Source organism: Elephantulus edwardii, unplaced genomic scaffold, assembly GCF_000299155.1.
Source record: "Elephantulus edwardii isolate Elephantulus edwardi_28Jun2011 unplaced genomic scaffold, EleEdw1.0 scaffold00101, whole genome shotgun sequence".
In the NCBI taxonomy this organism is placed as follows: domain Eukaryota; kingdom Metazoa; phylum Chordata; class Mammalia; order Macroscelidea; family Macroscelididae; genus Elephantulus; species Elephantulus edwardii.
Window position 1 is genome coordinate 5,687,980 of NW_006399851.1, and position 19,758 is coordinate 5,707,737.

The 19,758-nt window shown below is 40.8% G+C and overlaps 1 protein-coding gene across 1 annotated transcript in view; it reads right to left on the reverse strand.

Moving 5' to 3' along the window:
* Positions 1 to 14,172: 14,172 nt before the first annotated feature.
* ADTRP (androgen-dependent TFPI-regulating protein) overlaps positions 14,173 to 19,758 on the reverse strand; it is a 105,073-nt gene continuing 99,487 nt past the window's right edge. The window contains exons 5-6 of the mRNA XM_006891631.1: positions 18,535 to 18,686; positions 14,173 to 14,234 (exon numbers count right to left, since the gene is read on the reverse strand). Of these exons, the coding sequence (XP_006891693.1) occupies positions 14,173 to 14,234; positions 18,535 to 18,686 (214 nt within the window). The remainder of the gene's footprint in view (positions 14,235 to 18,534; positions 18,687 to 19,758) is intronic.

Sequence of the window (19,758 nt, forward strand, 5' to 3'; positions counted from 1 at the left end):
TTCGGGGGTGGAGGGGGGAGTGGAGGAAGGCACCACCAATTCCAGGAGGAAGGAAAGCAGAGTCTGCCTGATCCGGACTGGTTTCTGACACTGGGGTCTGGAAGGGTTGGGGTGCAAGGGGACCACCAGACTTGGGGTGAGTCTAGGGTTTAGTGTGGCCTGCAGGGGCCCCTTCACATTCCCCAGGGGCGTGTTCAACGTGTTTGAGATTATTACAGTTATGTGAAACTGGCTTCCTGTTATGACAAGTATTGCAAACCGAGTAGGTTCAGAGCTGCTGAAAATAGCTTAAAAAAAACCCAACTATGACCCTTTCGGGGGTGGCGATGGGGGATGGGGTGAGGTTAATGTGCTGCTTAGGCAATTAAGTCTTCCACTAAATTCCAAATTGATTCCACATGTAAGATGATGACCCTGGTTCAACTGGCCAGTCCTTGGGGAAGAGGGGCGCCTCCTCCTTCCCTCTGTTGTTGTGCACCCCACTGAGTCAGAACTCACTCATGGGCCAGACACTTGTTTTCAGAGGAAGTTAATAGCAAGGGAGGTAAATGCCTTTCTTCTGTGGCATTCTCTGAAGTCCAGTTGATCCCTTATGTGCTGAGATAGAAATGTGCTACCTAGAGTTTCCATTGGCTGACTTTTGTGTCTTTTTCCCAAGTAGATTACCAGGACTTTCTTCTGATGCACCTCTGAATGGATTCAAACCCTTAACCTTCTTGTTAGCAATTGAGCACCACTCAGGGACTCATATGGTGATAATTTCCACTCGTCTGGGGTCCTTGGTCACCTTCTTTTGATTATTCTTGCAGATGTGGATGCACTTTTGGTTATTTTAAAAGAAATGGTTTTCAATGACTCGTTACTACATAGGGAGGTCGGGTGGAGTCCATAGGGAGTGACATTGCTCACCCGAGTGGTGTGCTTCAGGGACCAGCTCCAACAATGCTCATGCAGTGCCTTTCCTTGTATCCAGTGACCTTATGGCGGAGACTTGAAAAAGACCAGAGTGAGCGTATTTACATCATGGAAGTGGACAAACACTGTTTATCAGGATTTTAACATTTTTATTCCCGGAGGGCTGAGGTAAGATGAAGTTTACTGATCAGTAAAGGAAGGATATAATACATTTTCCACTTATGAGGTTTCCATGAAGATGAAGTGAGACAATGGAGGTGAAAGGGATTGTAAATTATATGACACTATAGGAATATTACTGCTGGTATCATCACTTGGTTTTATTGTTATTTTATAACTCCTACGGGCCCCATACAGCCCTCCACAGACAGCCAATATGATACACTTTCTAATGGATGTCTAATTCATGTGCATTATAGCTATTTTACTGCTTTAAGCAATAGCAGTGTTTGTGTGTGTGCACTTCTCTCTGTGCTGAATGAAAAATGATGCTGAGGTCTTCCTGGGGTTGGAATAGCTGGTGCACAATCGCTAGCTATGCAGCAATCAAGGTTTAATTTGGTCCTGAGGACAGTGAAGCCACAAATAGAAACGTGCAGGCTCCTCCCAGCCAAGAGCTTACTATGGCTCTGAAAGGATGCAGCCCCAGTCAGCTAGGGGTGTGGAAAATTTGGGTGATCCCCTGCAGCCTTCACATTTGGGGAATTTCCACGGTGACAACTGCTTTGGGGCGCCTGTGGAGAGCAGGTGCACAGAGCAGTCCCGAGGCAGCAGGTGTGGGGAAAAGAAGGTGGTGTTCTGGGCTTAGTAAGAAAAACCTCGTGGCTCATGTTTCTGCAGGAGCAGAAAAGGCATGGGGACCAAGCAGGTCTGTGGTCTTGTCTTTGACATCCTTTGGGCTTTTGGCCCCATGGGGATAGTCTGCCCTCTTTCCTACCTTTTCAACACTGCTCTTGGTAACAATGTTTACCCAATTTCCCCTATTTCATGGCATTTGATTGAGAAGCCCAAAGGACCATGGGCTCCAGTGCTGACATCCCATAGATAGATAAATAGACTAGAACACTAGTGGACTAGAGCATATTTATTCATTATGAAATGTTTGACATTTGTGTTCTTTTAAACGTATCTGTAAATAAAGGCCCAGGAAAATCCACTGGGAAAAAGAAGGCAGATTTCATGATTTCATGATGTTAATTATAGGCCAATGAGCTTTGTAAAACAACAGTCCAGCTCAAAAAGGAGCCATAGCAGTGCTGACTCAGCAGTCATAATGGCTTATCCCCACCTACCCAGAGTCCCCAAGCACAGCATACACATTACATTTATTTGATGGATAATCCTAATTCAAATGGAAGCCATTCTGACAATATTTCTATGTTTAAGGTTTATACTTCTTCCAACTACTTTCTTCCAAGAAGAGGAGCACAGTGTCCAGTATGTTTTATAAATTATCTTCTCTCAGCTCCATTTAATTTGCAGTCATATCAGGTGGACTGAAATCAGTAATACTTCCCTCTCTATATGTATATCTAGATCTAGAACAACAAAAAGTAGATTCACAGTTAATAAAAAGCAAATAGCTCGATGGAACACTGACTCTTAGGCAAGTTGAGTTGCTGGCACTGTTCTGAGAATTTGAATCTGCTGTCTTGGTTCTGGTGATGACTTTCAAGTCTTATGGAAATAATTTCTCATGTAGGAGACTTGATGTCCAGTATTGTAAAGTGAAGAATTTGGAAGATTCCAAGTTCTTTTCCTTCTTTCCAAAGTTGTCTACTAACACTGAGTTTCTGTGAGTTTCTTTGCTCTCTTGCCAGATTTTGGCCACAGACCATCTCACGTGGAGGTCAAACCAAGAAAATAAAATCTGACATGGCAGAAGTTGTTTTTGAAACGTCCTAGAAACCTCAAAACAAACAAACAAACAAAAAAAAACACACAACAAACAAACCGCCAAGAGTCCTCAAATCATATCAATCTACTGTCATAGTCCTCTGATTAAACTTAAAAATCATCTCCTGTATGTATATTGCTCCACCACCTCCTAGGGGCAGGGAAGATAAATTCTATTTCGTTCCTCTTTGGTTCTTGGAAAATAATGTCTTATCACTTCTGCTTCTTCCTGCTTGGCTTCCTCACATCACCTGTGCAAAGAAGAAGAGAGAGAGACCTCAGATTTCAGGGTGTCCCTAATGGTTTTTCTTGTGTGAGTGGACAGTGCCTACACAACTAGTAGAAGGATGAGCACTTTCTTCCAGTCCAGAGGATACACTGAGTCTCTGTGTGTGATGCAATGACTCTGGGAGGCTCCTAATTTATTGGTTGGGAGTTATAGCCCACTCATGTGCTTTGGAAGAAAGACCTCGTGATCTTCTGAAAAAAGAAAAAATTTAAAAAAATCAGTCATTGTGGCTGAAACCTCAGTTGCATTCTGACATGCCTGAGTCCATCCTAAGTTGGATTTGACCCTATAGAAACAGGTTTTATGCTTTTAAAAACAACAACTATACTTTTTGGGCAAATAATTTGCATGTTTTACCATCCATCTCTCTCTCATCTATCTATCACTGTGACCTCGCCAATGTATTTTTATAAGTTGTTTCTATGCTAATTTTATTCTACAGCAATATGTTAAAAAAAGCATAGCATATTTATGAAAATACCTTAAGGTGGTTGGCAAGAAATTATGCATAGCACATGCATATTTGAGTAAAAATATGGTATCACTACTATAAAAGCAAAAAACAATTATGGACCCTCCTTGAGTATTTTCGCTCAGCTAACCCACTAACAACTGATGTCCTCGTCCTCCACGTAGTCCATGTTTCTAACATGGGGCACTATTGCTAATGCTTTTGACAAGTGCTTTTGATTAGGTTGCATTTGATCCAATAACATTGGGACTTTGTAGACTGAGTGAAAGATACCCAAAGAAAGAAGGCAAACAGAAGAATGGATACTTACCTAATTTCAAAGGCCGCTCTCTCAATTAACTTACCATTAGGACCTTGAATTCAGTCTGCCATGACTGCCCTATTCGGTCATGACCAGTGAAGCAAAACTGAATAGACTCAAATTTTAAGGTGTAGGTGTATTGGCATAATAACCAGAATGAAAAGAAATAGGGGTCAGTAGTCTGCTATGAGAGTATAATACATCTTTGAAGCAAGGCTGGCAAAGCTTTGTCTCTCACACTTTGGACATGTTGTTAGGAGAAGCTATTCTTTGTAAAGGGATATCATGCTTGAAAAGGTAAAGAGTCAGTGAAAGAGAGGAAAGTCCCCAATGAGATTGACATGGTGACTGCAGCAATGGGTTCAAGTGTATTATAGATAATAAAGGTGGAACAGGATAGGAATGCATTAGGTCTATTTTTCACAGGGTCCCTTATGAGTCATATCCAACTCGATGGCACCTAACAGCAACAACAACAACAACAACAACTTTGCTATAACCTTAATCCCACTTAAAAATTAAGGACAGTGTGCATGTTACATAACTAACAAATGTCTTGGCTGGCAGAGTCAGAAACATCATGGTCCTGCTCCAAGTGGCTGCTCATGGTGGCTGGCTGCATAGCTTTGAATATGTATCTCTCTTTATTGTACTAGCAATAACCCAGTTTCCTACATCAGGGTCTGGAAGGAGCCTCCTGAAAGGGCTAACTACACCTCTATTGAGTATATCATGCAAAGGCTTTGACTTAAAATATTTGTTTGTTCCAGTTACTGCTCTGGTACACACACATTTTACAAATTTGGATCAGTTCCAATTTTAGTGCAATAGCCAAGAATGAACCACTATGAACCTGTTCAAAGACCTGCTTTACAAGGCAAGATGGAAAAATACTGACATAATGATTACTTTTACTAAACTCCTTTAGGGGCTTTATTTTAAGATAGCATTAGATTTCTAGAATGATTCAGCAAATTGATAACACCATATTTAATAATCATGTATCTTTACATAAGAATTGATATTTCTAAAATGTCATTAACTCATTATTCCTGATGCCACATACTACCTTTGTACCTTGAACACTTCTCACTTTAGCTTCTTTTCACCCTCAATGGATAGACACAGTGACTGCAGCAATGGGCTCAAGTGTGTCAGAGATGATGAGGACGGCACAGGATAGGACAGGGTTCAGGTCTGCTGTTCATAAGGTCTATATGATTCATACACAACTCAATGGCACCTAACAACAACAACAACAGCAACATTCATCACTAAAATGAAGAACCCCTGTTCTGTTATTACTACAGCAAACACATAATCTTAATTCTAACCATCATTCTTCAAAGTTCACTTCTTCCATTAATTTTATCATTAACAGTGAGCATAACGTATCATTGGCTAATTTCATGTTCCTCTATATCTTCCTCTTAGAGGTCCTAATGACTCTGAATGTGGAAAGAGGCTGAAAGACACACAAGCGTTGAGTACTCTCCTTCATAGGGTCGCTATGAGTTGCCTGGGACTCGACAGCACTTAACAACAACAACAATGACTCTAGCAGCTATTTGTGTGTTTACAACCACCCCTTCCTACTAATTTTCTAGGTCAGTCAATTCCATGAAGGTACAGCCTTTGAAGGCATTTTTGAGCTCACCTCCTTTCCTCTAGCACTCATCTATCCATACTACTAATGTCCCTTGAATCAAGTTCTACTAAAGATTCAGCTGTGTTATGCTCATCTGTGCTTCTATCAATTCTTCACTTTTGGATTGCAGTGCAGCTTCTTGCCACTAGGCCACCAGAACTTGCTTTCAGTTTGGATGTGAATTCTCTCTTCTTCAATTAGGTCATCTCTATATTAGGTCTGTAAGTACACACACACACAGAGTACTTTTTCTTTTTGGTGATACATGTTGAGTCTCCATTTTTAACGAAATGGCAAGCTATGTCTCTCATTTTCAAGTACAGTCAAGATACTCACTCACTCACTGCTGTCAAGTTGAAATTGATTCATAGCTGACCCTCCAGTGGGTTTTCAGAGGCTGTGAATTACACAGGACTTGAATATTTCCCATTTTTATCACTCAAGCTGCTGATGAATTCAAACCAGCTGAGAGGCACTGACTTTTGGTTAGCAGACAATGCCACCAGAGCTCGGTCAAGACAAACTTCTCAAATCATAGCCCCTTGCAGTCACTCTGAGGATTCCTAAGACTTTCTTTATCCATGTTATTTCCCAACCTCTTGAATCTATTTGTAATCATAATAGCACTCCTTCTATCTCAATTGTCAAGGACTTGAGATTTCCTTCTCTAGTTAACAAATACAGAACATAAAAGCTTAGAGAAAAGCTGCCAGAAAGAGTGCTAAGTTCCCTTGGAGGAAGAGGAGAGGCAGCTCCTTCCCTGCATCAGTTTTTGCTGTATCCAAACCCAAGGAGCCAGTTGGTGGCTTAGAGGTAAGGAGTTGAACTACTAACCCAACAGCAAGCAGTTCAAATTCACCAGCTCTGTAGGGAAAAGATGGGAAATCTCCCATTTGATTTACTGTCTCTGAAAACTTGCTGGAGGGCCAGCTATGGATAGATTTAGACTAGAAGGCATATAACAACAACAACAACAATAGTTGGAACCTGAAGGAGCTTGTGAACTCAAATGCTACATCTCTCTGGAAGTTCAAATCTACTGTTGACTCTGAGAAAGATGTGAACTTTCTACCTGTGGCCCAGAAACCCAATGGACTTTCAGATCTGACTCGATGAGGAATGAGCTTTTTGTTTTTAAGATGGATCACTAAGAAACACCCTACGATGGTTAATTTGATGTGCCAACTTACTTAGGTATTTGCCCTGTGTTATTTGGCCAAACTCTAATCTAGACACTACTTTGAGGATATTTTGTAGATGTGAATACCATTTATAGCAATTTATTTTAAGTAAATGAGATCACCCTGGATAACTTGGATGGGCTTGTATCATGACTTGATATCGTAGAGCAAATGCGGGTATTTCCTGAAGAAGGAATTTTGCCTCAATATTGCAAACAAAATAAACTTACGCCAGTTTCCAGCTTATCACTTCCCTTGTAGATTTTGGACTCTCTAGTCTCCATATGAGACAGATTGATACAATGATGTCAACAACAGGTTTGACTATGTCAGAGACATTGACAATGGTACAGGATAGGACAGGGTTCAGTTCTGTTGTTCATAGGGTCACTATGAGTCCTACTTGACTTGATGGCACGTAACAGTAACAGTCCTCGTAATCTAAAATCTTTAAAATCAGTCTCTCTTTTGTCTATCTACCTACCCACATATCATATGTCTATCACACATTATTTCTGTTTCTCTGAAGAGTCCTAATTCATGAACTCCCATGTACCCCCTAACATGCTAGAGAATGTTCCCTAAGCATGCCTGTGAAGCTCTAGCAGCGATTGCCTCCAGCAAGGCCTTATATAGTATGACACCTTAGAAATCCTGTTTTCCCCCACCCCCCGTACTTCCAGCTGAAGTTTCCCTTAGGTTTGAATTCTCAGAGCCAAGCAATTATTGGCCACTAGAAAGTCTTTCAGACAGGTTTCTAGAGACAGACATGACTAGAGACAACAAAATTGTTGACTTGACCATTGGCTAAATGAATGAAATGGATTTAAAACCTTGATTGAGAAGTTTTATTGTTTTATTAATAATCCTTTTGTTGCTTGTTTGTTTTGTTTTGTTTTCCCGAAGCAGAAGACTTAATTAGCTGTTAGGGAGCTAGGTTCATTTCTAACTTATTCTGTCTCTCCTAGCGGTCATCAGACTACAATTCAACGAGACCTTATGAACAACAGATCCAACTGAACTTCGCTCTGTCCTATGCCATCTTCATCATCTCTGTACTGCTCAAGCCCACTGTGCTAGTCACTGTGTCAATTTATCTCATCCAGGCTCGTTCTCTCTTTCACTGACTTTCTACCTTTCACAGAATGATACCTCTTTCCAAGGACTGGTTCCTCTTAAAAATATGCCTAAAGTAAGTGAGATGAAGGTTCATCATCTCCTTGTCTCTAATGAGTACTCTCATTGTACTTCCTTCAAGACAGATTTGTTTCTTTTTTTGGCAGCCTATGTCATATTTGAGACTCCTTGTCAACACCATGATTCAAAGACTTCAATTCTTCTTCTGTCATTCTTATTTATTTTCCAATTTTCACATTCCTAGGAAGCAACTGAAAAGGCTATGGCTTTGATCAGGACACTTTAGTCTTTAAACCAACATACTTTCTTTTTAGAACTTTGGAGAGGTCCTTTATAGCAGATTTCCCCACTGTAAGAAGTCTCTTATTTCTTGGCTGCTGCTATCAGGGGTGTTGATTGTGGATTCAAAGAAAAGCAATTCATTAACTTCTTTTCTCTATCTGGCATGGTGATATTGAAATGTCAGCCATATTGGAGGTTGTAGACTTTGATCTTCCACAGAAGTACTTCAAGTCTTTCCCCCCCCCACTTTCTACAAGCAAGATGTGTCACCTGTATAATGCAGATTGTTAATGAATTTTCATCCAATCTTGATGCCACACTGCTCTTCATACAGTCCAGCATACAAGTTTGAATAGATATGAAGAAAGATACAACCCTGACTTAAAATTGTCCAGAGTTTAAACCATACACTGTTTCCTTGTTCTTTTTGGACAACTGCTTCTTTGTCTATGTATAGGTTTCACATGAGCACAATTAAGTGTTTTGAGATTCACATTCTTTTCTGTTTTCGCCAGCATTTGTTATGATCCATACAATCAACAGCCTTTGCATAATGAACAAAACACAAATAGACATCTTTTTGGTGTTCTCTGCTTTCAGCCAAGATCCACCTAACATCAACAATGATATCCTTTGTGCCATAGCCTCTTCTGAACCCAGCTTGAATTTCTGGTAGTTCCCTGTTGATGTACTGGGGACATTTATAATGTATGAAGACACTTTACGTCAGTCATTTAAATAGTCCTGTGAAAAATCCAAACGTTTTCTACTCTTGTAGTAAAAAATATTCTTTTAATCAACATTGTTATGGTTACCACAGACAATTACAGACTTAATTATTCTAAGAGTCAGGACACAAATAGGTAATAACCACTCTATTCACAAAAAATTACAATTATGTAGCTGTCTATGACTACAAAAGCTACTACTCCACTCTGAAATGATTGAGTGTTTGAAGATCATTTGTCTAGTTTCAATAGAGTTAGCTGGGAAAGGAGATAAGGTGGCAGGTGGTTAGGAGAATTTGAGATGTGAGAGGAATGGGGGCAGTGAATGTCACTGGGGACGAGAACACAGGGAAGAAATAATACAAAGGAGGCAGAGTTGAGTGAAACAACAAAAACAAACAAACTGAACACTTTCCACTCACTATTGTTGAGGCAGAACTGACGCATAGCTGATGCTCTCCTTGATTTCTGTGCCTGTAATTCACCCAGGGGGAGATTGTCCATCCATCTTTCTTCCAAGAAATCTTAAAGTGCCAGAGAAGTTTGACTTTTGGGTTAAGAGTGCAACTTCCTTTAGGCTAGGCCATCAGCACTACCTGAAATCAAAGTAGGCTGGAGAAATTCTTAAAATATAGGCTAAAGGACAGGGAGAGGTTATAATCCAGAGTAAACTGAGTTTGCAAGAGAAGTTAGGGCAAGTATTATGTATTGAATCTCATCCTCCTAGAAAGTTCTCTCCTGCTACATGTGAATGTGACCTTTTATTGAAATTGAGTCTTTGAAACTGCTATCAGTTAAAATGAAGTCAAACTTGAATAGGGTGATTCTAATCTAAACTAAGTGGTATACTTCTAAAAGTGGATAAGAGACACAAGAAAGCAAATGAAGGAGAACTTTGTAAAGATGCATCTCCAAGCAGAGAATAGTTAAGATTGCCAGAAACTGGGAAGAAATAACAACCTTATTAACAGACACCGATGAAAACATGGTCCTGTCCATGACACCCTGACTTCAGCTCTTTAGAAGTATCAGATAATCTATCTCTATCATGTCACGGTACCTGTTTTGTGTTACTTTGTTATTTCAGCCCTAGAAAACTAAAACCATTAAATTGAAATCATAATTATCCCACAATGAGTTTTTGAGGTTGTAAATCTTCACCAGAGAAGACTGTCCATCTTTCTTCCAAGGGCCTTTGGTGAATTCAAACCACTGATCTTTTGGTAAGAAGTCCAAGACCTTATCATCACTCCATCAGCATGGTTCCTGACTAAACACTTTCCCGGGGAGGGGTGTGTGTGTTATGCTTTATTAGTATGCATAGAGTCACCTAAATTATCAGTGATAGTATGTAAAACAGGTAGGCATAATTTATTATAAATTCCTAGATGGCTTCTAAGATGTCTTTACTAGTAAAATCATCTTTGGGGGGAGGTGTAAAAAAAATTATAGTCTATCCACAATCTTTTGAAGGAAGCTCATTTTGTCATACTATCCAAAGGACTATCAAAAAAAGTCACTTGGTCATGCTATTATAAATTTGCCCTTCAGAAGAAAATTATCTATAATCAAGGAGTCCAACAAATAATAACACACTCCCCCAAGACTGTAGAAGATGGAGTCATGGGCCTAGGTAAGATGAAGCCTCCCAACCACACCCCACACTATCAGAGGCCCTGCCAGTTAGCCTTGGGGGGCTTAGCCTCTTTCTGTCTGATAGTTTCAGTGAGGTGAATTTCTCTTCCTGAGGGACTTATGTCCTGGTGTCAGCATCCAAGTGTCCTATCATTATAAAATAAAGAAAAAATTGCACTCTGCACAGGTAGAGAAGAGTACTTGTGATGTGTGAGCTTATTCTCCTTTCCTCAATTAGGATAGTAAAGAACACTTTAGTATATAGATGCCTAGATGCTCAGACACAGTGGTTGAGCTCTCAGGATTTTCCAGAGTGCATCTTCCTATTTGCTTCTATTCTTTATTCAGAATTAATACTCAAATCACTCCTCCGTCCAGGAAGAAATGGAATCTGTCTTGGTGAGTGCTGGTCCTAATAACTGCCTCACCAAGTGTAGAGAAGCTGTGCTGCATGAAAGCTAGTATAAGGCACACCGGGAGACAGTGACAAGTCAGAGTGCAGCCTTCTGGAACCTCTTCCAAGCTTCTTGAGCCATAGCACCTCCAGGACGCACCTTAGGGCTGGGACCACCTCCCCCAGTCACTTGCCTCCATCAGTGCACTCTGGGCAGGACCTCATCATTCATTCTCCAAGGTTTTTTTATTTTTTACCCATAGACAATCACAGATGAGGAGGCAGAAAGTAAGCAGACATTTTTAACTACACCCATCGCTAATACCGTGCTCAGTCCAGCAGTCAACATTTTTTGGGAAACATTGTATTGGATAAGGTTGCTGATAGACGTTATTGTCTACACAGGGATGAGCTGAGAGTCTTGAGGCTTAATAGAGCCTTTTCCCTTCAATTTCCTGGCACTTGATAAGAAATTTCCCAAAACAAAACAATCCTACTTACTGCATTGGGTCAGTTCTGAGTCACAGACCCTCCAGCAGATTTCTGAGGCTGTAAATCTTAACAGGAGTTGACTGCCCATCTTTCTCCCTCAAGGCATCTGGTCAACTGGAACCACCAGGTGCATATAGCCATTTGTTAGCAGCACAACACGTTAAGGACTACACCACCAGAGCCCCTTACGTACCTGGTTGTTGCTATCATGTGCTATCAAGTCAACTACGGCAACCCTATGAACAACAGCTCTGAACTTTGCCCTATCCTGAGACAACTTCACTCTCACTCACACACCTGCCCCCCATTGCCACAGTCACTGTGTCAGTCGGTCTCATGCAGCATCTTCCTCTCCTGAACTAACCTTTTATCCTTCCAAACGTTAAATCCTTCTCCTAGTACTGGTCACTCCTGGCAGCATGCTCAAAATGCATGAGACAGAGTAGACAAGAAACGTAGGTAGCACTCTAGGGCTACTGAATTAGAATTTTCATTTTGACAAAATTTCCCAAGTGACTCAGAAGAACATAAAAGCTTGAGATTTATTTCTATGGTGGTTCTTGATCCTAATTGCAAATAAAATACCAAGGCCATGACCTCATCTCCAGAAATATAATTGGACTGAAGTGAAATCTGGGCATGAGTGTTTTAAAGCTCACCCACTGATTCTATGGATCACTAGTGGCACAGTGGTGAAGCACTTAGATGCTAATCACAAGGCTGTGATTTAAACTCTCTGCTTGGAGAAAGCACAACCAGGATGTTCCTTGGAGGCGAAGATGGTGAAGGCTCAGTATAACCATAGATTTTTGGACCTGTTGTTAGGAAAGGCTGTTCCTTAGAAAAGGACATCATGCTTTGGATAGGTGGAGGGGTCAGTGAACGGGAGTAAGACCCTCAATGAGATAGACTGATAGAGTGTCTATGTCAATGAATTTAAATATGTCCAGGATGATAAAGACAGTGTAAGATATGACTGAATTCAGATCTATTGTATATAGGGTCACTATGCGTCATACTTGTCTCGAGGGCACTTAACAACAATAGATGGCCACAGGTGAGCAAGACCTGCTGATCAGAGCCTAAAAAGATTATAGCCGGGGCGGCGAGGCGGTGGCATTCTGCGCGCGAACTTCAGCGCTCTGGCCGACTGGCTTGGCATGCTAGCCCAGGTTCCCCTCGACGCACACCGCGCATGCCCCTGTCCCCGCCACCCCCCCCAAAAAAAATATTATAGCCAAGAGAGTCTTACAAGGCAGCTCTACTCTGACATGCGACTCAGAATCAACTTGACTTCACCTGACAGCAACATTTATTAGATAATGATATAACTAACGATGAGGACTCTTGGTAGAGAGAGACACTTGGCATATTTAATGGACTTCCTATTGATATTTTTTCTGACTCAGAGATTGGCTACTCACTCCCACCCTTGTCATGTGATATCTCAGGATTTCAGAAGCATAATTTTACCACATCCCAGCCTTTGGTTAGCCTGATTTCCTGTTTCATATTAGGCTTTTCAGGAAATACACTGCAATTATCAATTTGCTTTCAGTTAGTGGCTAACTTTTAAGCACCTTCACCCAGGAAGACTAGTGAGTTGTTAAAAAATGGGAGGTAAAAAGAGCAATTAATACATTAAAAAGAATGTTTCTGTTTTCCCCTAGGGAAGAATGAGATTAACCACAGCAACTAATCCTTACTGGATGCTTTCTGTGTGCCAGGCCTTGTTCTAGACCCTTGACTATCAATGAGCCATGTAATGTCTTATAAAGTATCCTAGGACCCAGGTAGTTTGTTACTGGAGTCTTTCTCTTAACCACTACTCTTCACTGGGTCAGTGGGACCTTTCTTTTTAATTTCTTTTTCCCATCCAAAATACTGTTGAAGAAAGTGAGAAAAATATTAGTCCTGGATTTGGACAAGGTAGGTAGGTGGCTATCTCTCTACTTGTTCCTTAAGATCTAGAGATGACTCGAAGGTAGAGGAATGGTATAATTATTTAATCTTGCTGTTAGCTGTTGAGCTGGCCCCCATTCCTGGTGACCCCATGTACAATAGAACAAAATGCTACTTGGTCCTGTGCCAGCCTCATTATCTGATGTGGTTCATACAGTTTTGAAGGATAGGGTTTTGCTGGCTATGATTTGGAAGTCGACCACTACTAGTCTTTTCTCCCTAGTCTTAGTCTGAAAACTCTGTTGAAACACAGTTAGTCTCATTGCAATAGCCAAGCTTCCACTCACAGAGAGATGGTGGCTCTGTAGGTTGTGTATCAGCTGGGAATGAAAATTTATTTTCCCGTATGGTTCTATCATTTAGCCACCAGTGTCCCAGACACCGAGACAACAGACATAAAATAGTAGCATCCTGGGCATGCTGGAATGTGTGGTCATCCTACTTTGAGGTCACCCTCTCACTGAGGACTCTGAGACCAGGTGTTGGTGTGTGTGTGGTCATTGGTTACTTGCTTTGTTTGTGGCCCGGCGAGGGAAACATTTCCATTTTCTTGCTTCCTATTCCAGTGCTTCCCCCTCAGTTTTGTATTGCTGGCCTTAGATATGAACCTGCCTTTCAACAACACACCCAGAAGAATATAGCACAGCATCACTCTCCTACCCTTCCTACACCCTCATCTGATGCTCTAAGATACAACCGTCAAAGTCACTCTTTATCTACTCTCTCCAGAATACCTTTGCAACAAGTGTACTGTCTAGGTAGAAAGAGCCCTTGGATAGACTTTTTGTCTCTATTTTTTAATGCAGTAGAAGAGTTAATAGAAATGAGGAATGTAGAGGGCTAAAGATGGCTAAGATAGTCCTCACCTTTAGGAAACTGGGGGTCTAGTAGAAACACAAAGCCTTAAAGAAGTAAAGAGGAAATAGAAATGGTGGAGGGAATCTGGTACTTGTGAGGCTGATGGAAATACTGTAGAGAGACACCTCACGCAACCTGTGCAGACCAGGGAAGGCTTCCTGGAGGAGGTGAAAGTGTCATCTGAGTTGAAATGGTTGAGTAGGTATGAGTCAGTCAGTGACTGGGATGTGAGGGAGAAAAGTCTGTGGAGGTGAGAAACAACCTCTATGTAGGACAAAGAAGGTTGGAAGACAGACTTAGGAGTAGGAAAGCAGTAACCACTGCAGGGTTTCAGCCAGAGAGAACCTGGATGTCATTCTACAGACTTGGACTTCAACTTCAATTAAGGGAAGTTTTAAAATGTTTTAGGTAACATTAGGACATAGTAAAATTTGTTCGCAAAGAGTACTCTGCCTAATTTTAGGCAGTGAGTAGCTAAGTGCATTAACTATTCGTTTGTGCCACTTGGAAACTCCACTGTACTCTTAAGGAATTGAATTATTTCTTTACATTCTCAATCATTTGTCTTTAATTAAGATATATTCAGTAGTTAACACTTTTATAACATTATTTGGATGTTATGGGCTTTATAGGGTGTGTCTTCTTCTCGAGGCATTACTTTAGAGAAAGAGGTGAGAAACTCATAGTCATGACGGTGTCGCATGATAAAAGCGAAGGCCCAAGTTCTCATGCTTGTCTATTTACACACTGGAACTTACATGTAGAAAAAAAAATATGGTGCTCCTACTTCTCACTTATCAACTATCTTGTTATTATTCCACATTCATAATTGAGACAGTAGTAAAACAATCTACTAATCTTATTATTTTGTAGATTAATGATATGCATCTGTCACTAAGAAACACTGAGGTAATACGATGATAGTAATATTGGCTATCATGGTTAAGATTGTGTGTCAACTTGGCTAGACCATAAATCTCAGTGGTTTGGTGGTTATGTAATGATACTGTTGTCATTAAGTGTCAGAGAGTCCACTATGACTCCTAGTGACCCTATGAACAATAGACCTAAACCCTTCCCCATCCTGTGCGATCCTTATCATCTCTGAGATATATATATATATATATATATATATACTTGAGCTTTTTGTTACAGTCACTGTGTCAATCCATCTTGTTGAAGGTCTTCCTTTCTTTTGATGACCTTTCATCTTTCTAAGCATGATGTCCTTTTCCAAAGACCAGCCCTTTCTGACCACATGACTTAAGTATGTAAGAAGAAGCTTCACTATTCTTCTCTCCAAAGAGCACCCTGTCAGTACTTTCCCCAAAACATATCTGTTTGTTCTTTTGGCAGTCCATGGGATATTCAGTGCTCTTCTCCAACACTGTAACTTGAAGGCATCAGTTCTTCTTTCATCATTTTAGTAATTGTTTAACTTTCAGATGCATAAAAAGTAACTGAAAATACCATGGCTTGAATCATATGAACCTTAGTCTTTTGACTAGCATCACTGCTCCTTAACACCTTAGAAAGGTCCTTGACAGCAGAGTTAGTGAAATATCTTTTGATTTCCTGACTACTGGTTCCAAGGGTTTTGACTGTAGATTTAAGCAAGACAAAATCATTGACAACTTCAATCCTCTCACCATCTATCTTGATGTTTTTTATTGACCCAGTTGTGAGGACTTTTGTCTGTCTGTAATGAAATGTTATTTGTTGTTATGCATCACCAAGTCATCTGTAACTCATAGAAACTTTACGTACAACAGCTCTGAACCCTGCCCTATCTCCGGCAGACCTAATCCCATTTCTCCAGTCACTGGGTCAATCCATCCCATCCTGGGTCTTTCTCTCTTGTGCTGTCCCTCCACCCCTTCCAAGCATAGTGTCTTTCTCCGAGGTCTGGTCCCTCCTGGCCACATGCCCAAAGTATATGAGATGGAGCTTCAAAATCCTTGCCTCCTGGGAGCAGTTCGGTTTCACTCTTTCCAGGACTGACCTGTTTGTTCTCCAGGCAATCCATGGTATGTTCCACACACTTCTCCAGCACCACAACTCAAAGGCATCAATTCTTCTTCTGTTATCCTTAGTCATTGTCCAGCTCTCTGATGCATAGCAAATAATTGTGAAGACAATGGCCAGTATCAGGCACACCTTAGTCTCCAGATTGGCACTGTTGCTCTTCAGTACTCTAGAGAGGTCCCTGACAGAAGACTTTCTCAGTGCAATTCATCTTTTGATTTCCTGACTGATGATGCCAAGTGTATTGATTGTGATATTCATGTTTAATTCTGTGACCTGATGTAGTCATCCTCCATTTTTTGCATAACACTGGCCTGCTCTTTGGAAACTACCTATATTGACAAGTGAAGAGTGAGTGTACTTAAACATGAGGCTTAGTAAAAAATAGCTTTGTGTGAAAAGAATACTTAAATTATAATAAATAGAGTGGAAACATTTTCTTAACTCAATGCATGTTTAAAAATCCATATAGAGAAATAATTTAGAAACAAACTATTACCTCAATATAATAAATTATAAAGTTATCATTCTCTATGAATAATCATTTTTTTTCTCTGAACTTATGTTTTCCATTTCAAATAACATATTTCATCTTCCATTTTTTAAATGTAGATTTGGAGAAAGAATCAGAAATCTTTAATCAGAACTTCAGGGAGGCAGCACTAGCTTAAGTTAAACTCTAGCTGTGAAATGTCCAAACATTTTTTTCTAGATAATTTTCTGTGGCTTGGGATGCCATTTTCAAGAGTGTGCTTTCTGAAAAAGGATGTGCCTGTGAGACTTCCTTAACCAGGTACATCCTCCAACTGTAGAAAAAGAAGTGAAAAAAACCCTCGTTGCATGCTTATTCCTTCAGGACCTCAGTCTCCTTTTTGAAATATACTCTCTTGTACAGAAATTTCTGCAACTGTCTTAGAAAATTTTAAAATCCAAAGGCTTGTGTTTTCATACCAATTCATAGACTGTGTGGAAGACGCCACTTCTACTCTTTCTATTTTGATGGAACAGAATGGTGCGCAGGCATGTGATGTGGGAGTCACTGTGGAGCTGCTTGCTTTCCCTTACACACAAAATCCAAGTACAGCTCCCGCACTTCCTCTTGGGCAGGGAAAAATCATAGGGAATTTTGCAATCTGAGTTTTCAGGTAGTTACTTTCTCCTCAAATACTTAAAGGCACACACATATCTTGAGGGCAGGAGCTCAGAATCCTTCTATTTGTAAATCAACTAAGTTAGGACACAGATTTATTTTTTCCTTCTTTTCTTCTGAAGGAGTAGCACAGATCTACACATCTAGACTTAGAAAAACCTGCTTATTGATGTGTTTACACTGAACAAGTTTCTGTCTACATTGGGTTCCAATCACAGAGCTATGACTTTAACTTTTCTAGGTTGGGATGCAACCTGGTTGGAGATGTTGTAGCTCCTTTGGGATTGCGCCTTTGTGACTGGGAGTGCTGAGAGGGTGCGAAAAAGGAAAGCCTGATAATTTGAACAACTGATTCACTGCTAGCCTCCACTCAAGGGAAGAAGACTCTGAAGGCATGTTTTTTCCCCTTAAATGAAGGTAATCTGCTTTACTTGAAACTCGCTGATTTTATCACATGTGATTATAACAGCAACTATACTGATGTCTTACCAAACAATCCATTCATTTATGCTGGAAATAGTAGTGCCTTGGTCTTGGGGCCTGAACTCTCTACTCAAGATCAAGTGTCACCTTAAAGTTCTATTTTGAACATTTTGAAGAAGGGGATTAATTTGATGGGTTCCTTTAAGAGTGTAAAAACTCTCCTCTGGGTGTTTTCCTTACCTGGTGGTGTGTTTGTTTTCATGGCCTAGTGCAGTTCTTGGACAAAGGCTTTGTATTAATTTTAATTTCAATTTCCAAAAGAAACAGAGAATGGCTAAGAAAAAAAAAATAACACTTGTGGTGTGTGGTCTCATTGGAACTTACCCACAGCTGACCCTCTAGCAGGTTTTCAGAGGCAGTAAATTGCACAGAAAGAGATTGCCTATCTTTTCCCCAGGAGCAACAGGTGAAGCCAAATAGCATACCTTTGGGTTGGCGGTATAGTTCCTTACCACTAAGCCACCAGAGCTCCTTAACACCGTAAGTTTTTGTTATTGTGTACCATCCAGTCAGAACCGACCCATAGCTGACCCTCCAGGAGGTTTTCAGAGGCAGTTAATTACATGGGAAGAGATTACCCATCCTTCTCCCACAGAATGGCTAGTGGCCTTGCACCATGCACTTTTGGGATTGTAGTGCAGCTTCTTGCCAGTAGGCTACCTGTCTAGAAAAGGGAAATAACTGACCCCATATCAGGTGGTTGAACTTCTCTCCAAGTAGGGCGACGATGCAGCCACACATATAGCTGAGTGAGAAGAAAACCGCTATTCCCAATGGGCTGAGTTGGGCAAACACAGGATACACCCATGTGCCAGTCTCATGGTAGATCCATAGGATCCTGCAGAAAATGACAAGTCACAACAGTTAGGAGAGCAGGAGAGAAACAAGCCATTTTTCTTTCAACATCAATGGGGTTCTGGAACTTCACCAGTGCTATTTGTTAACAATTGAAATGTTCTCACATAGTATGTCTTCTCTTGCTAAGTAGATTTGATTCAAGACGATGTTCTGTCTCATGGCCTGAGTTTGGCTGTCCAGGCTAATCCACTAGGATGTGATGTTTGTGAAATAATATGTGAGTACATCAGGCCCATCATTTTAGCCAAACCAAAGAAGTGTAAGAACACTCTCACAGGACATTGGACCCAAGATGGAATTCTTTTGTTGACTATCAGCCATAGAAGTGGAATTTGGTGTTTTGTTTAGTTCTTGTGCTTGAGAGACAAGGGTAGTTTGACACAAGGTGCCCAAATCTATTGGGATAGGAAGGATCAGAGATCAAGTAGTATAGCTGGGCTGTAGAATGCTTCTTCTCACAGACTTTGGACCTATTATGAAAAGAGGCCATGTTTATTTGCAACTTTGTTCTAGCAAATAGTTGGAAACAACCCAAGTGCCCATCAATAAATGAATAAACAGAGAAGTTCTGGTATATTCACACAATGGAATACTATGCTGCATTGAAAAACAAGGCACTAATGAAATATCATACAAAATGGGTCCTGGAGGACATTGTTGTTGTTGTTATGTGCCATCGAGTCACTTGCGACTCATAGCGACCCCATGTACAATATCCCTAAACTCTGCTGTGTACTGTGCCAATCACACCATCTCTGACACGCCCATCCCGATTACCCCAGTCACTAAATCAATCCACCTCATAGAGGGCTTTCCCCTTCTGCGCTGCCCCTCCAGCCTACCAAGGATGATGTCCCTCTCCAAGGACCTGTCCCTCCTTGCAACATGTTCAAACTATGTTAGACGGAGCCTTAGAATCCTTGCTTCCAAGGAGCAGCCCGCTTTGACCCTTTCCGGGATGAATCTGTTTGTTTTCCTAGCAGTCCATGGTACCCTCAATACTCTTCTCCAGCACCACAGCTCAAAGGCATCAATTCTCCTTCTATCCTCCT